At 51.6% G+C, this 20,890-nt stretch overlaps 1 protein-coding gene across 4 annotated transcripts in view; it reads right to left on the reverse strand.

The window, feature by feature from the left end:
• TMEM63B (transmembrane protein 63B) overlaps positions 1 to 20,890 on the reverse strand; it is a 47,570-nt gene that overhangs the window by 11,443 nt on the left and 15,237 nt on the right. For 3 of the 4 annotated variants that reach the window (XM_075089195.1, XM_075089193.1, XM_075089196.1), the window contains 5 exons: positions 7,324 to 7,519; positions 6,628 to 6,707; positions 4,747 to 4,785; positions 1,046 to 1,136; positions 200 to 237 (listed from right to left, as the gene is read on the reverse strand). In XM_075089195.1, the coding sequence (XP_074945296.1) occupies positions 200 to 237; positions 1,046 to 1,136; positions 4,747 to 4,785; positions 6,628 to 6,707; positions 7,324 to 7,497 (422 nt within the window). In that variant the 5' untranslated portion in view covers positions 7,498 to 7,519. The remainder of the gene's footprint in view (positions 1 to 199; positions 238 to 1,045; positions 1,137 to 4,746; positions 4,786 to 6,627; positions 6,708 to 7,323; positions 7,520 to 20,890) is intronic. The other variant, XM_075089194.1, reaches the window with a different exon arrangement.

Genomic DNA, 20,890 nt, shown 5'->3' on the forward strand with positions numbered 1-20,890 from the left:
GACCTTAGTTTTGGCTTTAGGACTCCTCATCAAGCCCTGTCTTTGTGTCCTCTGGAGAGGACAAGCATGTTACTTGTGTTCTTCAGAGAAGGAGCTGCAGCAAGGGCAGTGATTTCACACAGCTATACTGCGCTGGATGTCCCAACACCCTCGGCTTCTTCCCCACGTGGGTACTACATGCAGGTCCTGGGGCACTTACTTTATCCTGAAGATGGCTGTCAGCCAGGAGCAGAAACCCTGTGCAGAAAAAAAAAAAGGCAGGAAAGTCTCACATCACTCTGTGCTCCCTTTTACCCTGCTCCCTCCTTCAAAGGCTCAGGGGACCAGGCTAGTGTCCTTGTACCACAAGCACCCAGATGTGCAGAGCCACAGGTGAGCCCAGGTGAAGGAGATGACAGCGTTACTCCACAGGGCACAACACAGGCTGGACTCTGCCATGTGGCCATCCCCTACCAACTGGCAGCTTAGCCTCCCAGGCAACCCATGGGCTCCTGGCTATAGCATGGAAGCTCTCCAAAGCCTGGGGACACCCAGAAAATTCACCATACAGGTACGTCAGCCATCTTTGTGGACAACAGGAGCTCTGCAGGGACTGGGAAGGCAGAGTGGGCCAAGCCAGTGCTCCTCAAAGGACACCTGGGGAAGAATATTTCCTGGGAGCTTCACCACCCATCCATCACACCTTATTATCCTACTTAACTGCACCTCCCCTTTAGAGAGGAAACCAGCAGCAGAGGTAGACAGCAGTGTGAAGAAGAGCCAGACACCTTTCTCCTGGCCAGTATTGTTTGTAACACTGAGATGAAAAGTTGGACAGATGTCTGTTAAGCCACAGGGACGTACAGCCTACTTATTTAAGCACATGTCTAGAAGCCATATAGTTACATCTCCTTGAGCTCTAAACTACACTCACACACTACAAGGTGTGGGACCTATGGCCTGGGGATGGGCAAACAGTGTTGCTTCCGAAGAGTCCTTGATTTAGACAAAGCTATGGGCTCCTGACCAGTCAAAGGCAAGGTGTTTGACTCTTACTGCTACTCACATTGTCCCTCTGGTCGAAGTCCACAGAACTGGAGACAGAGGTCAGGCGCTCGTAGCGGTCATGGTTGTCAGAGTGCAGGGCGGAGGCTACGCTAAAATGACAAGCAGGAGGCGAGGGAGAAAGTTAGAAGATGAGAGAAGGCAGCCTGGCCAGGAACCAAGAGCACCCAGAACATCAGTGGTTAATTCAGGTCAGTTTGCCCCAGGTGAGATGGAGAGAGGTGAGATCAAAGAGCAGAGGTAGCAGTAAGCAGAGACTCCTCCTCAGACAGCACCCTAGCCCAGCAGCCCCCCAAGGGCTCGACCATGGATGCTACTCATTCAGCACCTTCTGAAAGGCACGTGCATTATGCAGCAGCCCCTGCAAGGAGGGGCTAGCAGCAGCTGCCATGGAGGAGAGATGAGGTCTCTTTAGCGCATGGTTTAGACAGAGAGGAGGTGGGAACCAGAGGATGCTGCAGCCCCTCTGGCTCTACTGCTGACACAGCAAAGGTGGCAGGGCAGCAGCCCCAGTGCTCTGGAGAGGTGCTGGCAGCAGGTCCTGTGCTGGAGGGCTTTACTCGCCTTAGGGAAGAAGGCAGCTGGGAGTCTGGTGGGTCATACTCCTGCTACACCAGTCCTCCCCACCCTTAGTGCTTCAGTGCAGGGAATCCCAGGAGGATGAGAAACATAGCTGAGCCCCAGTGGCTGTGCTGCCTGGAGCCAGGCTCAGCCCAACCTGCTCCACAGCCTCAGCTGGGCCTCCTACCTGGAAATCCCTCCAGCAGGAGCGGGGCAGGCAGCTAGAAGTGAATGACTGCAGGCTAAAGGGCAGAAAAGCAAGAGAGGTGAATATCCCAGACTACTTTACTCCAGACGCAGGCAGGGACCTAGATGAAGAGCCTGCAGCAGAAGCATCCAGAGCAGACAACAGCCCCCACTACAAATGGAGGCAGAGGGCAGCGGGCAAAGGAGACAATAAAATGGTCCAGAGACCTAAATTAAATAGCACTTGCAAGATGACAACAGCACGCCAGGACCTTGGAGGTACAAGAAGAGATAAGGCTCATCCAAAAGCTAGAAGCAAAGAAAAAAACCCCACCAGATAAAAACACCATCTCCCTCTAACCAGTACGGGCTCAAGGAGAATCAGATGGACAAGAACTCGGAGAAGCAGCAACTGAGAGACCAGTGCTAGAGACAAGGTGGATGACACTATGGGATGGAGAACAAGCAAAGATCCTTCAGCAGGGTCACAAGGGAAGAGGATGAGACAATTTGGCCCCCCTCAGAGCAGAGCAGCACCTGCTGAGTTCTTAGCTGGAAGCGATGGAGAAATGGAAAAGGAGATTAGCTGAAGGTTATGGGACTATAGGAGTGCAGATTAGACAGTGGTGTGCAACCTTGTGACTGCTCAGCCCAATGCCCTGCTCTGCTGGAGGGAGAGAGCGAGTTTCAACCAAGCTCTTGGACCTTCAAGCCCTTTAAAATCCTAGAGGCCTTGCAGCTGGGGACAGGGAGCAAAGGTGAATTTCTGCTATCCGCAGCCCCGAGGAGAGCCCAGCACAATCACAGTGTGCTTCTGACTCCTTGGTACTAGAAAAGCAGAGAGAGCAGAGCAGCACTAGAGGGAACAACTGACCATATTATAAGCCATATTATAAGACAACCAGGCTAAGTCAGCTCCATTCAGCAGGAGGCAGAGGTGATAATCAGGATGACTGGCAGTGCTGAGAAGACAGAGGGCCAAACCTTACCAAAGATGGGAAGCTGAAGAGGGAGCTCCAACAGTACCTGCACCTAGCTGGAGGCTTTTTAAAGCCAAGCACTAACAAAGCAAGTGGGTGGAGGCAAGGTTGCCCTAAACCACAAGAAGATTAAGGTGGGACCCTGCTCACTGCCCCAGGTTTGATGCCTGCCCTGCCACGGAGGGAAAAGGATGTGGTCCAAGGCACAGCTAGCCTCAGGCCAAGGGAATTGCAAGCTCCATCCAGGAGGGGAGGCCAGGCATGCTGTGGAAAGAGCTTGCTGCAATACAAGGCAGGAGGTGGCTGCGTGGGAGGCAAGGGCTGCAGGGCTGTGTGATCACTGCCTTTACACACAGAGGTGCAGACTGAGTCACCAATGAAGAGTGCCAACAGCTACCACAAGCCCTTGCAAGGGGCAGGACAAGGGACACATCTGAGAAGGATGTCTTCCTGCACCAGTAATGCTGCACATTCAAGGGCTGGGAGTGCCAGGCAGCATCCACATGTCCCTAACCCACCCTGGCACAGAGAACGTCTGCGATGGGAAGGTGCCACCAGCCTTGGAGGAGCACAGCCAGGACAAAGTTTCCTCACTGAGCTCCACAGGCTTTTAGAAGTTTCCGGCTACTAACACTGTCCCAGCTCAAGCAGTAGGTTTGGAGGTTGTCATGCAGAGAGCTCCAGCACGCACAGATGAAGAACGGGAGCAGGAAGAAATGGTCCCCTGGAGAGAGATGAGCACTCCTGAGAAAAGTGAGGTGGCTCCCCTGAGAAGCCTCAGAACATGATGGCTCTGCTACCTCTGACTCACTCCCCCTGCAAGGTGTTAGCAGTGAAAAGTTGCCAGACACACCTGAAGCAGGGCCAGCCACTAAGTAAAGCACTCAAGCATGAGCGAGGTGTCCTGTCTGTGCCATGTACCACAGCTACCACCACCTCTGTTTTCATCACTCTGATTGCTCTGCTCCTTTGTGGGCAAGAAGCAACTACAAAAACAGGAGCATTCCTGTACCCTCTCAAGGCAGTAGCAGTGGTAGGTACTTGCTTTGCAAGTGATGGAGTATGAGAAGTGAGGCTGCAGCTTGCTCCCCTGGTCTCAGACATGCATCAGCCTGGCTGGAGCGACCACTGCAGGCTGTGTCTTGCTGGCTGACTGTATCCTCTGCAGCATGCACCACCCAGCCAGTCAGCAAGACATGAGGGAATGCTCTTTTCTTCGGGATAAAAGCAGCAAGAAAAATGAAAGAGCAGGGAGGGAGGGTCCATGGCTTGGCATTGCCCATTAAGCCCTGCCGAGGTGCTGGAAGATGCCCTCAGCATCACTGAGGCAGGAATTCTGCTTCTATGGGGGGACAGAGAAGGGACAAAGGTGCTGCCTTGCCATGCATGCTGCCAGCTGGGAGTAAGTGGCAAGGGACAGGGGCCAACACTTGCCCTGGTCCTGGCAGCCTCACGGAGTGAAGGAAAAAGTAGTCTTGCAACTGCCTGCCAGATCCTCTCCATGCACCCACCTGCCCTTGCAGCTGGTGTGGGAGCAGCACTCATGGCACCCAGACATGAGAGAGACTAGGCAAAGGAGGCTCCCCTGTGCCTGGGTGACCCAAGTGTGCTGCAGGCTCAAAGCAACTGGGTTTATTTTCTCCATCATAAGGTGGGATAGCTGGACATGGGCAGGTAGAGCAGGGTATGTGATGCGGCACCCTCCACCTTGGCTTGGCCCGGGAACTTCTCAGCACTGCTGCCCTCAGAGAGCATTTAAGGGCTACTAGGCGAGAACCAGAGTGAATCCAGCTGTGGTAGGGGCTCACACAAAGGGGAGGGAAAAAGAAGAGCATGAATCCACTGGAATGTACAAATCCAAGCCCGAACTCCCAGTCACTTAGATTAGTTCAGAAGCAAGACAAAATACTGCAAGAGAAAAGGAGAGAGTATGAGCAAGAAAAAGAAGAAACGAGACCCTGAAAAAATGACATACTATTCCCGCTCCTCTCGCTCCGTCTGCCAGCGTCGGCGCCTGGGGGCACAGAAACAGAAAGGGAGAGGTTACAACCATGGGAGCAGGTGCTGGGTCTCCTCCTGTTGCAGGAAGCTACACACCCGACATGGCTACACAGCATCCTGAGGAAGAGAAACCGCCAACGGTCAGGCTGGAGAAGCCATTCCTTCCAGAACTCAGCACCACCCCAAGCCAAAACAACCAAGAGCCCCTACTGGCCCAGGGACAGAATGCTTTGCTACCAGCTAAAATGAAGCCGGCTTCACTGGGAAGGTGGCCTGGCTCCATGCAATGGGCATCCCAGGGAGCCTCTGAGAGATGGGGCCAGGCAGAACAGCCTGTTGGAGCTGTCCAGCTGCCATCTGAGCTCTCCTTCCATGCTTCTCCTCCCCACACAAGCAGCCAACACACTTGCATCCCACCCTCCCAAAATGCCCATCCCACTCCACAGATGGGCCAAGTAGCACAGGCTCCTCCCTGGGATCCTGGTCCTGGTGATCCACAGCCATGCTGTCCCTCTCCCCATGCTTACCAGCTATCCCTCGAACAGCTGGCACCCCTCTGCCTTTCTGCCTACAGCCACTGCTCCCACTCCCTCGCACCCAAGGCACTCAAGCATCGCCTCTGAGAAGGGCCAGCCCTCTCTCCCACGGGAGGCCAGAGCTGTGCAGCCCCTGTGGCTATGAGGTAGTGCCTGGGTCCAGATAGCTTAACCCCAAGGAGCTGGTGTCCTCTCCCCCATGAAGTCTCACACAGCTATTCCCTTCTTGTCTTCCCCCAGTGCTCCTGCATTGCTGGTTTACAGAGCCAGGCCAGGAAAGGAGGGGCAGAGGAGCCACATGGCCACAGCTACTTATCTAACACTATCTAGGACCACTTACCCAAACCAGAAGAGTTCCTGATTTGGTGCTGGAAGAAAACAACTCTTTCACTTTCCACTACTGTGCAGGGAATGCTTGAGAACAGCTTGCTTGAATCTGTATGGCCAAAGGAACCAACGAGGCTTGAGCTCAGCCCCATCTGAGCCTTTGGGCATGATGAGCTCATACAACTGATCAAGGGGAAGAACAACCTACCACAGCTAGCCTTCAGAAGCCACACTTTGCATCCAGCATGTGACAAAGCACCACAGGCACAGCAAACCACCCCTGGAGAGAGGCAGACTACATGCACAATCCCTCTAGCTAAATCAAGGAGGGTTCCTTGTTCTGCACTGGAAGAAAATAATCATTGTCCTTCCTGCTTCTGACAGCAAAAATTAGAATAGCATCTCACTGCACTGTGGAGCTGCTATCCCCAGTGGGCCCCAGTTTTTGCTGGCAGACACTGTAGCCCATGAATGCATTGGGCAGGAAGGATCCATACCCAGACCAACTCATCAGCACTTGGGATGTGAGCTAAACTCGCACTAGCACAGCAGTACCACACCTGGAAACGCAACCTACCACTTTTAGGTGCTCTTAAGAACTGCACCCAGCAGAGCCACAAAGACACCTTCAGAGGCTTAACAAAGTCTTCACTGTGGCATGCCTCACCCTTCCTGTGATCTCTTTTCCTCTCTCCTCCCTCACTCCATCTGCTGCTACTCTGTAAGGGCCCCTGCACACCTCTGTCACTGTAGGGACCATAAGTGATATGGAGTCAGCAGGGACCACTCCCTGTGTTGGGAGAAGGATGCTGTAACAAAAAAAGCCAGTAAGCAGGGATTTTTCTGTTCCTGGAGCTCAGTGGATACAACTGGCATGCTTGCCTCTCCTCTGCAGCTGCCTCCAACACATGCAAGGGGATTTATCCCTTCTGCCTCACACCAAAGAAGGGTACCACTCATGCCTTGTTTTCCTGCCCCTCTCCCACACTTACCTGTCAGCATCAGTCACCAGGGCCAGGCGTCCATAGTCCCAAGCAACTTTACGCAAAATTGAGAAGACAAACAACAGTGCCTGGAAGAGAGCAGAGGAGCTGCTGTGAGACGAGGCATTGACCAGCACCGTCTTTGTCCTCTGCATGCAGAGCCATAGGAACAGGGAGGGTAGAAGGGGACAGGACTGCTCAGCTAACAGCATGCTGAGGCCATGCGACAGTACAAGTTTCCCAAGGCTGTTAAAAATCAGACTGTCCGGATGGCTGTGGGAAACAAGAGGTCCAGGTAAACTCAGCTAACACAGTAGCTAAGTTAACCAGAGGATCAAAAGGCCCTCAGGTCCCCAGGGGGTGAGATTATGGCTACAGCATCTGTGGTCCTGCAGCTCCTAAGGAGGAACAAAGCCTTTGGGTGGGTAAAGCTGCAGGGACTTGGCATCCTAAGTGAGAGTTCTGGGATGCAGGATTGACCTAACCTGACCCATGTCCTTTGGAAAATTTACAATACCCTTCCATGGACTAAATGAGGTGGTATTGGAGTTAAGTCAATAGGGGCTAAGGGACACAATCAGGGCCATAAAATCAGCCAAAGTCCAGGATGGCATTTGGGGCCCTCAACTCTAACCACCCGACCACAGTCCTCCCTTCATAGCTAATTAGGGGAGAAGGTGCTGAAGCAACAGTAGATAGACTTACGAGAAAGCACATGAAGTCGAGGGCTAGGACAGTGGGCACCCCACCGAAGGGCAGCCCCTGCAGCACAGTGCTGCGGATGCGGGCACTGTAGCAGTAGTCCTTGGTGCTGTTGCATGTGGAAGCTTTGCAGGTGGGCCCTGCTGAGCCCAGGGTGGCAATCACGTAGGGAAGCATCTCTACAGCTTCATCGTCTTCCCTGGGGAAAGGGGAGAGAGGCCTGGTTATACACACAATGAGGTGGATGATGGTATAGCCCTGTTGGAGTTAGGGACCAACCCTGCCGGCTATCTCAGGCTCCTCTGCGCTACAGGGTTTCCCTGAGAACCAGTGGTCCACGGACAAGGTCATCTGGAGAAGCCTGCTGAGTTTGGGGGGTGCTGGAAGAGTGTGGGTGCTCCAGCAACCGTGGTCCTACCATGCACAGTCCCAGAGCTCCCTTCCTTGTTCCCCGACTCTCACACCATTTAGGTGCACCTCTTCTTCATGGACTACTCTTCTTGAGGACACAGTGCCTCAGCCCCTTCTCCTCAGCAGGGAGAAGGTTTAGTTAGAGAAAAGAACAGAAGGGTGGGGTGGTAGGGACATGAAGTCACATCTGGATGATGGAAACAAACTGCTACAGGACAGTTGCTGCATCATGATCCCACAATTTCCTTTGCCAGGCTGCATGCCATTAGCTTTATTAGGCTGAATCACCACCCTTCACTCACTGCAGGCCTCAGCCCCCAGGGCACCCATCAGGGGCTGGTTACATCCCCTGCTTGTTTTCTTTCCTTCCTCTGACTTGCATCTAAATGCATCCAACCACGCAGAGGGCAGAGAGGAGGCTTAGGCTCCACTATTTAGCTGGTCAAATATTTTATTTCAGTGTCCTCCCCAAATTGCTACAAGACCCGCAGCTGGGCTCAGGTCAGCATCACTGCTTGGACATGGGGAGGTATGCCTCCTGTGCAGAGCAGCTCCACAGGAAACACAGAGACAACCATGCTAGCAATAGAGAACTGCAAATTGAGAATCACTGGCGTGTTCTAGAAAGAACAAATCTACACCAGAAACACAAACAAATTGTGGAACAGGGGAGAGAAAACCCCATCAGCTAGAGAAGGAAGCAGTGATAATAGACGGGAAGATCTACCCAGGCTGCTGATCCCCGAAACACCCCTCTTATCCAGCACCCACCAACCACCCCAAATCCTTCGCTATGACCACATACCATTCAGAAAGGCTGGCTGGCACAGCATCACTTCTGGGCAATGCTCAAGGGCTGCTTACCCAAGCCCAGAAAAGCATCCTGGTGGGCTGGGCAAAAGCACGAGAAAGCCACCACCCTGTGCTGGTTTCAGCCTCTTGTCCCAGAAATGCCCCCCGCCACCAGCCCTGCCCTTCTAGCTCCACATTGGATAGTGACATTAGCGGAGAGGGCTCAGGGCTTTTCCCTCCAGCTCATGGGTATATCCTGGCAACGTCCCACCTGGCTGTGGAGATTTATCAGCATCACAGCACAAGGACGGCTAGATAACGACCACCAAACTGTTGGCAGCTACGTCCTAGAGAGCTCAGCTTCGAACCAATCCCTCCCAGCTCAGCCGGTATGGATGCACAGCTGCAAACCGGCTGAAGCACCAATGACAAAGGGCACCGCAACAAGCAAAAGCCCAGCTGGGTACAGGCATTGCTGGGGGTCAGCCAAATTGGAAAAGCCACCAAACACCCTGGTAAGATGTATTCACAGGTACAGACCCAGAGCAGGGCTGACAGAAAGAGGGAGTATAAAATCAGGAGAAGAAAGCCAAGCCACAAGATCACAGCTGGGAACCAACTGGGGATCCAGGAAGGATAATTCACCCTGGCTGAATTAATGAGAGGCTTGTAAGCTCCAGGGGATGGATGGGAAGAAACGATGGGATGAGACTCAAAGGAAAGTCGTGCTTTGGGGTGTGAATGGTTATGGCCCTCTGTTTTTACGTCCAAAGTGCCAGCCTAGATGGACTCGCTGCAAACACCTCTCATTCCTCTTTTTGGGTATCTTGTAAACTTTTAGGTTGTAAATGGTATCTTGCAGCAATGAGTTCCAGATACTGAGTAAAGGATTACAGTCCCACTGCAACTCCACAGCCTTCAGTTCTCCTAGCATAATAAAAGAGTCAAAGAATAAAAGCCTTTGCTTATTCTAGACCTACTAAGCTCACTACTATTAAGTGTCCTCTCCTTCCCATGACACAAGGCGTCTTCCAGCTCTAACCACTCTCACCGTGTGTCCCTAATATATTCTCTCTTTTGACCCTACAGAAAGGTGACCAGAACTGCATACAATATCCTGGGTACGGAAATGACCTTGACTACCAGAACAGCATCCTGATGCTCTCAGCATCTCTCCTTATGCCATTCCTCGTGTGGCCGAGCATGATTTACTTCTCTGATGGCACATTTGCATACTGAGGAAAAGCATCTCTGTAACCAGCCTGCAATGCTGCTGCCCTGAGTAGCCACAGTAATTTAGAAGCCAGCCACGTCCCAGAATGAATAATTCTTTCCAGTAGACCTGGCTGCACGCTTCTCAGTACCCACTTTCTCACTCCCTCACACCACTTTGCTTCACACGGTGTCACTCTGGATTCGCTTCATCGTGACAAATCTGAATAAACCCTGTGTATCAGCAGGTTTGGGTACCTTGCTGCACATTATCTTTTCTGAGTCATTAGTAGCAAAGGACCTTACCTCTCTGTTCTCGTCACACTGAAATTCCTATTCACTCCTAGGCTTTGTTTGTGGACCCTCTGCCAGTTTTTGATCCAGGACTCTACATCTCCTCCAGTGGACAGTTTTCTTAACAGTCTTTGTGAGGAATTTCAGAGGCTTTCTAAACATCCAAGCAAGTAACAGAAGCTGGCTGTATATTACCCACTGTTTTACCAAAGTACTTGCAATAGAACAGGGAAGTAAGATTTTCCTCTGCAGAGGCCAAACTCCTTACCTCACTTGTATATGTTTTATAGCTCCATTTTCCAGTCATCTTTCTAAAAGAAACGAGGCTCATACGCTCACATTGACTATGACCCTGTTGTGATCACTATTTATACAAACCACTACATGTTCAAGACAAACTTCACAAGCCTATGGGTAATTTAAGCCATATTTCAAAGACAGGTCCCAAAGATGTATATTTTTTTCTGAAGCCTACAGGATGGACTGGAAGGGACCGGATATAAACCTTTCTAGCCTCTCCAGTAACCCAGCCAGAACACCCAGTAATGGAAAAGCTGTGGCACATACCCAAGGCTTACACTGCCTTTTCATCAGCCCAGCCAGGTGGCAGAGCAGCAGTTAGCACCATTCTTAGGTTTGCAACCTGACACCTGGCTGGTAGGCACAAGAAGGGGCTCCCCATGGAGACAGAGGTGCTTCAGGTGTGTGGGAAGGCTAGGAAAGCTTGCAGGGGTGTCTGGAGCACTTCTGCCCTTCCAGCTCTCCCAGCTGCAGTCACATGTGGCAGCAAGCTAGAGATGACCTCACTTCACTTCAGGTCAGACTCACCAAGGTGTCCAGCTTCTTCAGGGATTACAACATGAATTAGGCATCTAAGAAAAAACTTGCTGATCGTCTCTGCAGGCTTGATCAATAGTGCCTACCCAGTATCCTTCATCCCAGGAGCCTATTGTCTGAGCAGAAGTCTGGCTGGTTTTGCCAGGCACAAGCAACCTACAAGGCCTGGCTATACCTCTGTCACGCTGTTTGCACCTTGATCTCAGATGGCTGCTCCTCGACCAGGCAGGGTACACTGCAATGTGTCCCATGCTGCAAGGTGCAGGGCTGTTCCTGGAGGCCGCTGACATTGGGCAGTGTTTTAAGCAAAGGACAGGCGGGGAGGAAAGCCGGCGCCCACAGCAGCACAGGCTGGCAGCGCAGCAGCGTACTTCCCAATTATGAAGGGAAATCCCCTCCAGCAGCATGGGACAGAGAATGGGACTTCAACAACTGCCCCCCCCCCCCCCCCCAAATACACACCTAATGCCCTGCCTCCACCCAAGTCAGAAGTGATTTTGCAAAGCTTTCTGTTCAGATCCCACTGCCTGCCTCTGGGGAAGGACCCTGGCCACCTCCTTACACCTGTGCTACCACCGCAGGTAAGTGAGCCCCTGTGACCCCCACCGGCCGTGCTGTACTAGGACATGGTTAAAGGTGCCTTTCCTGGTCCCTCCTTCCCCTTGAGGGCTATAGCACAGGGAGAGCTTGGCTCCGCCTGGGTGGAGATGCTAACGTCAGCATAAGAGCCAAGGTGCGGGGAGGTAGCGGGAAGCTGTTGCGAGGGCTGGGGTGGTGAGAACCAGCCCAAGGTGTCCAACCCTTTCCTGATCATAAGCACAGCTTCCCACCACAGCACACAGCAGGGCCAAGGAGACAGTAAGGGCAGAACATTGGAACCAGGTCTCATGCAAGCCCCAGATCTTTCCACTCTTGCACTCTGTGCATTTAATGCTGCCTTCCTCAAAACAGCAAGGACAGAATAGAAATACTTGCCAAAAGGCATTTTCAGCTCTTGTTCAGCAGTATTGGACTCCATTCACTTCTCTACAAGCAGCAGGAAGGGGGGAAGGGAAGAACAACAGCCCCCCTGCTTCCCTCAGACCCAGAGAAGCCTGCTCCCAGCCCTATAACCACAGCCTTTACATGCCCAGCAGGACCAGCGCACCCACACCACCCCATGTTTCTACCACTGTGTGTCAGGAGCAGAGGTATCCCGCTTCCTAGTGGAAGTCCCTAAAGCACATCCCACTGGGCGCTGTAGTGCACGCAGTCTCCAGCCCAGCTCCTGCCTGCTAAGCCCTGTGCAAACACAGCCCTGGGAACTGCTGCTCCCCAGGGCTTGGCAGACCCAGCAGGGCAGGAGCTATCCTCCTCCTTGCCTTAGCCTGCAGGTCAGCACAGCTCACTGGGTTTTCCTCTTGGATGAGCAGCCATGCAGGAGCCAAGAAAGCCTCCGCAATCCCGTCTGCTCATCGCAAAGGGAAAGAAGGAAGAAGGCAGCATGAAGCTGGGAAGGCCAGGGTGACATTCCTTGGCCCTTTTACGGCTGTGTCTCAGCCTGCAGAGCGTGCATCAGGACGCTCATGGAGTCATCCCACAGTCTAGGCAGGGGGTGAAACGCAGCAGAGGCCTAAGGGGCTCTTACAGGGCAGGGAACCAGGAGGTGCCAGTTGCGGAGGCTTCCTGCCCCACGCTGAACTCTGCCATGGCACAGTGTGACCAGGGCATGCAATAAAAATAGCGCTGCAGGCCCTACGAAAGGGAGCATTTCCCATTCTCCTCGGCAGCTCATCCTGCAGTCTCTGCCAAACCCCTGGCACCAGGAGGAAAGAAGGAGAAAGCACTCTGCTGGGACTTGGGCAGGAGTGATGCAGAAGCCTATAGGCAGACAGAGGCATCGACATGTGCAAGTGTCTAGCTGCATTCTTTCAGCCACACAGCTGATGTCAGCCAGACACGAGGAGGTGGCCTGAGAAATGCTTGCAGAAAAATATAAATCAAAAAAGCATATGCCTCTGCTTGCAGCCAGAACAACCTAAGCACACAAGCTACATTCATTTTCTCACCGGTACATGGTAATAACCCATCTGTAATTAGAACAGCGAGACTGTGCTCCGGTAGAGACATTAGTTTATGGAAATGTGACAGTCTCACAACAGGCTGGGGGCACAGAGACAGGCAGCTGGATACCAGCAGGTCTGGGGTTAGGTGATACTAGAGATTTCCAGATTAAAAAAAAAACAACCCAAATTTGCTAAATTTCTAGGACATAAAATTCAGGGAGGTGAGGTATGTTTTGGTTCCTGGTCCCAGAGGGTGCTGGGTACATGGCCTGTACCTTGCAAACCTGCTCCCTCTGGGGTCCCCTTGGTCTCCCAAGCACTATAGGCGATCCACACCATGATGACAGGGACCTGAGCCCAGAGGACATGCCACCCTGACCCCCTGCCTACCTGGGCTGCACAGACCTGCCTGCACTGGGCACTTGGGGACCCTCACACAGCAGCTGGCACCCAAGATTTAGGGAACCTTTTCACCCCCCAAACAGCCACCTAGGTTACCTGCACCTCAACAGTGAAGCCCAGCAGAGGTCTGTGCAAACTGCTTGCAGCCACGAACAGACCACAGGAAGAACAGTCCGACTCTTGGCAAGCAAGCAGGGAGAAGCCTCAGGAAAGGTAGTGAGAAGCCTCAGGAGAGGTGGAGAGAAGGGGGCTTGCAAGTTAGCCAAAAGCCTTTCCCAGAGTATAGCAGCAAAGAAAAGGGGTAAATAGCAGTCTTACTGCAGACAGAGCAGTGGGAAAGCTGTCCTGCACCATGCTTCAGACCTGGCACGGGGCTTTCAGGCAGCTGAAGACTGGAGAAGTACGGACATGCCAGGTGCAGCAAGGAGGAACATGATCTCCAGGCCAAAGGAAAAAAGCATCCAAAAGCAAAGGTGCTACCAGGGCATTTCAAACAAGCCTGGGCAAAGCACCAATGAACATACAATAGGGATCGGTCCTGTATCACCAGGAAGGAGGTGGGCCTGCCAAAGCCCTGCATCTCCCTGCCTCCTCTCCATCTCCTCCAGTCAATATAAAAAGCTCCCTGCATGCTTCATTGCCTGTATGAACTAGCCAAGCAGACATTGGGCCTCCAAAGCTTTGACCTGGCAGACTTGGCTTCTTCAAAGCAAAAACTAAGTGCACCCTTGCCCTGGGTCCAAAGTCCTTCCAGCTGGCTTTGCATCAGGCCTCAAATATCTACCAGCAAAGGGCATCACACCTTTTTTTTGGTGTTTATCAGCTCCCAGCCCTGGTATTGGCAGGTACCATCTCTGTCATGGCCAGGTCCTAGCTCCACACTGCTCGGAGCACTGCTTTGCAGCAGCCTGCATACTGCTGGCTGCATACATCCTGCTGCTTGAGAACCCTGCTCATGCTCCCAGCACAGCTGTAAGCACAGCCACCACCTGACTCATCTGTGCTGGGGCGGTGCCTGGCAGGGATAGAAGTAGACTGTAACAGTGAGGAGCCTTTGGATCCATGAGAAACCTGGGTTTGATATTCTCCTAAAGGCAACTGAGACTTACAGAGATCACTTCATGAGCAAAATGAGAATGAAGCATGGCTTCCCCACCCAAAAGGAGGGGGGGGAATTCCTCCCAACATCCTGTCCTGAACCTGGTAGAGGGTGATCCTGAAGGGATCCCTGCTTACTTCCTGGCGCTCAGTACTGGGCTGCTCCTTCATTTCAAAGGCTTGAAACAGGGTTGTTTGAAGAACTCACTTACCTGGGGAAAAAAACACTCCACAAGCTGCAGAATCTCAACATCAGGGAGATCATCGTCATCATCATCTTCAAGGTTCAGGTGAAACCAAGCCATTTTAATTCCCCAACTATATCTTGACAACCCTCCCTTGACTGGGCCACATAACACTTCTTTCTTGGAGGTTATTTTCTCATCCATGATTTTCAATAATAAGAAGAATTTTGGGGCGTTAACCTCCATGAAGGTCAGGGAACCTGTCTGCTTCACAGCTCTGTCCCTTTCAAGATGGCCCAGGGTAGTCAATCACAAAACCTTGCCTTTGCACATCAGCAAAACCCTTCATGCTGCCTTCGCCCGCTGGAAACTGTCTGCCTTGCCAAGCGATACGGATTTAGCTCCAGACAGCTAGGTCTTTTTTATGCCTCATTTTTACAGGAACTCCCTCCAATCTGCTGGTAGTGCTTTCAATTCGTATTGTGCCCTGAACATCACGTACCATGCCAAGTGGGCTGTACCGTGGCTTGAAACCCTGGTACACTGTGGTTCATGCTCCTCTCATCTTGGTTAGCTAATCTGTCCTCAGCCTAAGGGCTCTTTGGTCTCTCTGCTGAGTTTTGCTCCAATGTCACACCTTGCTGCCCTCCTGCCTCAGTTCTCACAAGCCTTTGGACTGGGTGCTCCTGGGCAAGGGATAGCTATCCCTGTCTGGCCATCAGGGAAGGGCTGATGGTGTCCCCTTCCCCTCCAGGGAGGTTTGGTGGAACAGCAGCACCCATGCAACACCATGCTGCAGCTCTGCAGCCAAGAAGGCAGCCTGACTGCCTCCACCCAGCTGCAAGGAACCAACACAGCCATGGCACCTGGCACTTCTGCACCACTATGGAGAAGTCCACAGCCCCATCTTGTTTGCCTCCTGACAAACACTATGGAGTCTTGACACCACATGGACATCCCTAGACTCCCATCCATGTGTCCCACACTAGTCCATGGCAAGGGCCCGTCTCCTCTGCCATCAAGAGAAAGTCCAAACCTATCCAACAGTTCTTCACATCAATCAGCTCTCAGTCTGCACAGCAGAGTCACAGCCAACCTGATTTGCATTAAATTTTGAGTGTTAGATTTCATGAGTCATAGAATCAAACACTTTAGTTCCAAATATATCTACCTGTCACTTTCCCTTCAAGCTCCTGGGCTGTAAATCTATCAGAAAGAAATCAAGTTTGTCTGCCAGCTTGTACTTTACAGTCTATAAAGAAATATCGCTTACTGTTTGGCTTCCCTTGTTTCCTGTAGGCATATGCTGGTAGTGATACAGCAAACGCAACATAAATAAGTTGAGTGGTGAGACTGACTTCATGCTGTATATTCTGCAGAGCAGTGGCCATGTGGCAAACAAGCCTTGGCTAGGATTAAGTCCCAGAAAACAAGGCTTTCTCCCCTATCACACCCAACACCCCAGCAGTAGCAACTCTACCAATTCCCAGTGGACATTTACTAAACCCAAGGATGGAGACTCCACTATCTCTCAACAGCAGTGATTTTCAGCTTCTGTTTTACAGATCCCAGTAGCACATGGGCTGTTCCTCAGGGGTTGCCTTCTTGATCATCTCCTCGTGTCTATTATCAGCACTTACGCTACTTGCACATGGTCTGCACTTGTCTTGCAAAGAAAGTCTGCCTCAGGTTGGCTCTCCCATACTTCATTTTTTAGGTGAGAGTGACTCTTTGTACAGGATCTCTACTGTACAAATATCATTAAACTTTCAAGGAGCTTTTAAGTAGAGCTGTTCATGTGCATGACATCTGGCTTGGCTGAAACATGGACCAATCTCCCTGGTGAACCCTTATTTACTCTGAGTTTTCCCATGTTCCCCTCTGTTTCTTCAGTGACCAAATGCTATCTTGTCCATTTCGCACAGGTACACATTTTTAGCAGGAGATTTGCACCTCTCCCAGCTCTCATCCCTTTTCCCTTTTGTCGGGTTTAACACAGCAGGCAGCTAAACACCATACAGCCATTCACTCACTCCCCCTGCCCAGTGGGATGGGGAAGAAAACTGACAGGGAAGAAGAAAATGTAAAATTCATGGGTTAAGATAGAAATTTAATAGGACAGAAAAGGAAGGGAAAATACTACTACTAATAATAATGATAAAAGAATATACAAAGTAAGCGATGCACAATGCAATTGCTCACCACCCATCAACTGATGCCCAGGCAGTTCCTGAGCAGTGGCCACTGCCTCCCAGCCAACTCTCCCCAACTTATATACTGAGCATGACACCATGCGGCATGGAGTATTTCTTTTGCCAGTTTGGGTCAGCTGTCCTGCCTGTGCTCCGTCCCAGCTTCTTGTGCACCTGGCAGAGCATGGGAAGCTCAAAAGCCCTTGACTGGGTGTAAGCACTGCTTCACAAAAACTACAACATCAATGTGGTATCAACATTATTCTCATACTAAATCCAAAACACAGCACTATACCAGCTACTAGGAGAAAAAAAAAAAACTTTATCCCAGCCAAAACCAGGACACCTTTGTTTATCAGTAAGCTCACCTCATCCTGGAGTTTCCTGTTTATCTCTGATCTTAATCCTTTTGTGCATAGGGGAGTATTAACATACTTGCCTTCCCTCATGCCCTGTATCTGTCCCCTACCAGCTATCACAGCCTGGGTATTCTCATCTGCACCCAGCTTTTCCTCTTAAATGAAGCATGTGTGTATGTCTCATAAAACCAGGTTTTTGAGCTAGTCTCTCAAGGTCACACTGACCGTTTCCTCCTCCTCGCGTCTGCATGACAGGAGTCTTTACCTCCTTGCAGCACAGCACTCAAAGACAGCAATTTTGTCCACTGGGCATGATTACAATCACTTACCTACACAGTGTGATCAGCACCTCCCACCAAGAAAACCCTTGGTGATTCAAGTCACCAAACAGTGGCAAGGACCATCTCAGTTGCCCAAGCTGCCTCTTGGGATTCCACAGCTGGTTCCTCTTCAGGGGCTGGTAGGATACCCTACTGCGTCAGCCTTGGGAGCATTCCCACTCCTTATTCCACAGCATGCAAGCTGTTCACTTTGAGGTTATTGGGGGTAAGCTTCTCTTGCACAGTCCTCCTGCACTAAGCACTGACACCACCACACTCAGCACACACAGGGTTGGGGCATTATCTCTCCCGGACAGTACTTCGGAAAAGCTTCATGCCCCTGCTTTTAGCAAGTGCTCCATAGGGGCCCAGGAAAATTGAAACCCTGCATCAATTCAGGAACAGTGGCAAAGCAGATGCATGGGCTGCTTAGAGCAGCACCCCTGGAAATAACACTTAGCAGCACACAGAAAAACTCTCCTTCAGGCAGAAGATTGGCACTAGCAGACAAGGGTCCACCAGCCTGGCACTCTCATCCAGCAGGAAACACATGGGATGTAAAAACCAGAAAGCCTTGAGGGAAACCCCTTCCCTTGTGGGCACTGGGGGGCAAGCAGCCAGGATGCTACATGACCTCCAGCAGGAGCAGCCTCTCAATGTTGCTCCTACAACAACAGGAACATCTACACCAAACCTTGGCACCTGCACCCCTCCTATAACAAATAAAGGCTGATCCTTTTCAAAGGTCCTTAAGCAGATTCCAGCTCCAAGTGTTTGCATTTTGCAGGCTGGGGATATTCTTGCCTTTTCCTCACCTTCCTTACAGCACTCCTAGGATAGCACTTGCCGTGTGGGGTTGGTCTACAAAGGCCCCAAAGCACAGGAAAGCAAAGGTCAACTGCAGCAGGCAGAATTGAGCTCCCTTTACAACTCCATGCTGAGAAGAGATTCAGCATTTACAGCAGTAGGAGAAAAGAAGAAATCAATTGTTCCTCAACAACAGCAGACATCAGCAAAGGGCTCTCACAGCAAGAGGTCCAGATGCAGTCAGCAAGGCAGGACAGTTATAGGAGAACATCTAGGAACAAGCATTCTGCAGCTCCTGGGGAAATTGTAACAGGAGTCAGAGCTTTGGCAAGAGCAGCGCAGCCAAACCCACAAAACAGCACCAGGGCATGACACAAAGGGCTGGCACAGCACCCTGTACAGCCAAAAGCACCAGGGCAACCTTGGCCCCAAGGATGTCCAAACCAGGGCACTGTGATGCTGGAAAAGCCTTGAGACTTTACAGCACATGGCTTCTGTCACACACTCTGGCCCAGCAGCTGATGAACTCCAACAAGAGAGACAGAGGCTGTGAGAGACCAATTTTGAGGTCCTGCTGGGCACTGAATAAATAACAAAGATCACAGCAGAGCGAGATAGACATTAAACACAGCCTTGAGATTGTCCTTGCCCCCAAGCCCTCATCTATGCTACAGAGGTAACACCACTGGAGCTCACTTGGCATAATCAGCGCCCAAAGATGTCTCAATTACTCTTCTGCAGGATGTTTGCTCTGATGCTGCCAGAGGGATCTAATCTAGAGGCAGCTCCCCAATAACTGTTACCTGCTGGGAAGAATGAGGGTTCAACACTTCCGAGTTCTCAGGGCAGCTCTGCCTGCCTTCAGCTGCCGGGGCTGGGGTCTAAAGGTAGGAGTCACTCACATGCACCAGGCTGAGGATGCCAGGCTCTCAGCCAGCCACCAGCACTCGAGAGATGCTGACCAGGCTCTTCTTTTCAATGGCCTCTTCTCCACCCCGTGAGACTTGGCAAGAGGAGCTGGGCCTGGCTTGGGAACACAGGGAACAAAGTGCCGATTGGGCACTGGGCACAGAGACAATGGCATCCAGCTGAGACCAGGAACATCGAAGTGGTACTTCAAGGCAAGCAGCCCGGCTCCCAGACCCACAGATAAAGGTGTGCAAGATAAAGTGGCTGCTTGGATTTGGAGGAGGGCACTGAATTTAGTGAGGCGCGGCAGCGCAAGCCTCATCATCTGGACTCTATCTCAATGTTAGGACAAAGAAACAGTACTTTAACTGGGCAAAGCCACTCTGAGTCACTGTTTGTTCATGGAGCACAGTCCACAAGAGCAAATATGAAGCCTATGAAAGTCTGGTAAAGACTTGCAGCTGGTAACCGGGGCTCCTCTTGCTCCTTCAGCCCCAGCTGAAGCCAGGGTACTCACACCTACTAAAACCACTGAAATCCTGACTTGACACAAAGGAGGGGCTTGGAGGTTACCCCAGAAGCAATATGGAGCACACCAAACACTGTGCACCAAGGTCTGCTAGAGGTGAAGTCAGGAAGGACCCTCCTGCTCAGACAGATCAGGACCACACAAAAGAGCTAAGACCAGATACCTGACAGCCCCCTCAGGCATGCCTGCCAGGCCACCACAGCACCTCCTGGGCTCTGCTCCTCCAGGCTGTGGCATTGAAAGGAAAACAGCAGCAGGTGCCTTCCACAGGCTTGAGTCTGGAGAACACCCAGGAACTGCTTAGCATCATGGCCAGCAGCTGCTGTAAGGCAGCCTGTGCACCTGGAGGCTGCTTTCCATGGAAAGCACCACCTTAAACAGTATACAAATCAGTAGGGAACTGCCTGATCGGAGCCACAGCAGCAGCCCCCCAAGAGGGACCATGCTCAGAACTGTGCTGCTCCCATGCCTCTGCTGCCAGGCTAAGTGCTTCAGCCTTGATCCTTATGCATCAGAGGGAGGCTTATTCTGGCTGTATTTCCCCGAGACCACCCTCCCTCCCAAAGCACTCCCTCATGCTCTGTTCTTTCACAGACAACTTCTAATGCCAGAAGAAAACAGTATGATGGCACTGATGGCTGGGGTCCAGGTGCCCCAAGCCCGGGCTGAAATCTCATCTCTGACCTTGTGTTTCCATCGAAGCCTTTAAGTTTGAAGGTCACCCTGTACCCACAACCCTAACCCTCTCCTGGACACAGGTACCAGCACGCAGCACAACATTAGCAGGATGAACCAAGCATGCCATACGTTTCCACCAAGAAAACACACTCCTGGGCATTCTCCTTGCATGGAAGGGGCATCTGGCTACATGGACCAGTGTGAAGTGCAATATCACAGAAGTGGGCAGGATGGGCAGTACATGCAAATAAAAAGGAGCCAGAGGACCCCAAAGACAATTAGGTACTTTCAGAAAACAAAACTGGTTTCTGCTGCTTCATATGCTGGAGAGAGTGAACATGCTGTTCCATACCTCATTTCTGTGTCAGGATAATGTACCACATGTATTGCATGAAAAGAAAAATCACTCATTAAAGCAATAGCTGAGGCCTGTAATACAACCCAACAGAACAGCAAGCAGTTCTTCCAGAAATTTCCTTATAGCCATGAAGTTTGCCTGG

Source organism: Phalacrocorax aristotelis, chromosome 3, assembly GCF_949628215.1.
Source record: "Phalacrocorax aristotelis chromosome 3, bGulAri2.1, whole genome shotgun sequence".
Lineage (NCBI taxonomy): Eukaryota > Metazoa > Chordata > Aves > Suliformes > Phalacrocoracidae > Phalacrocorax > Phalacrocorax aristotelis.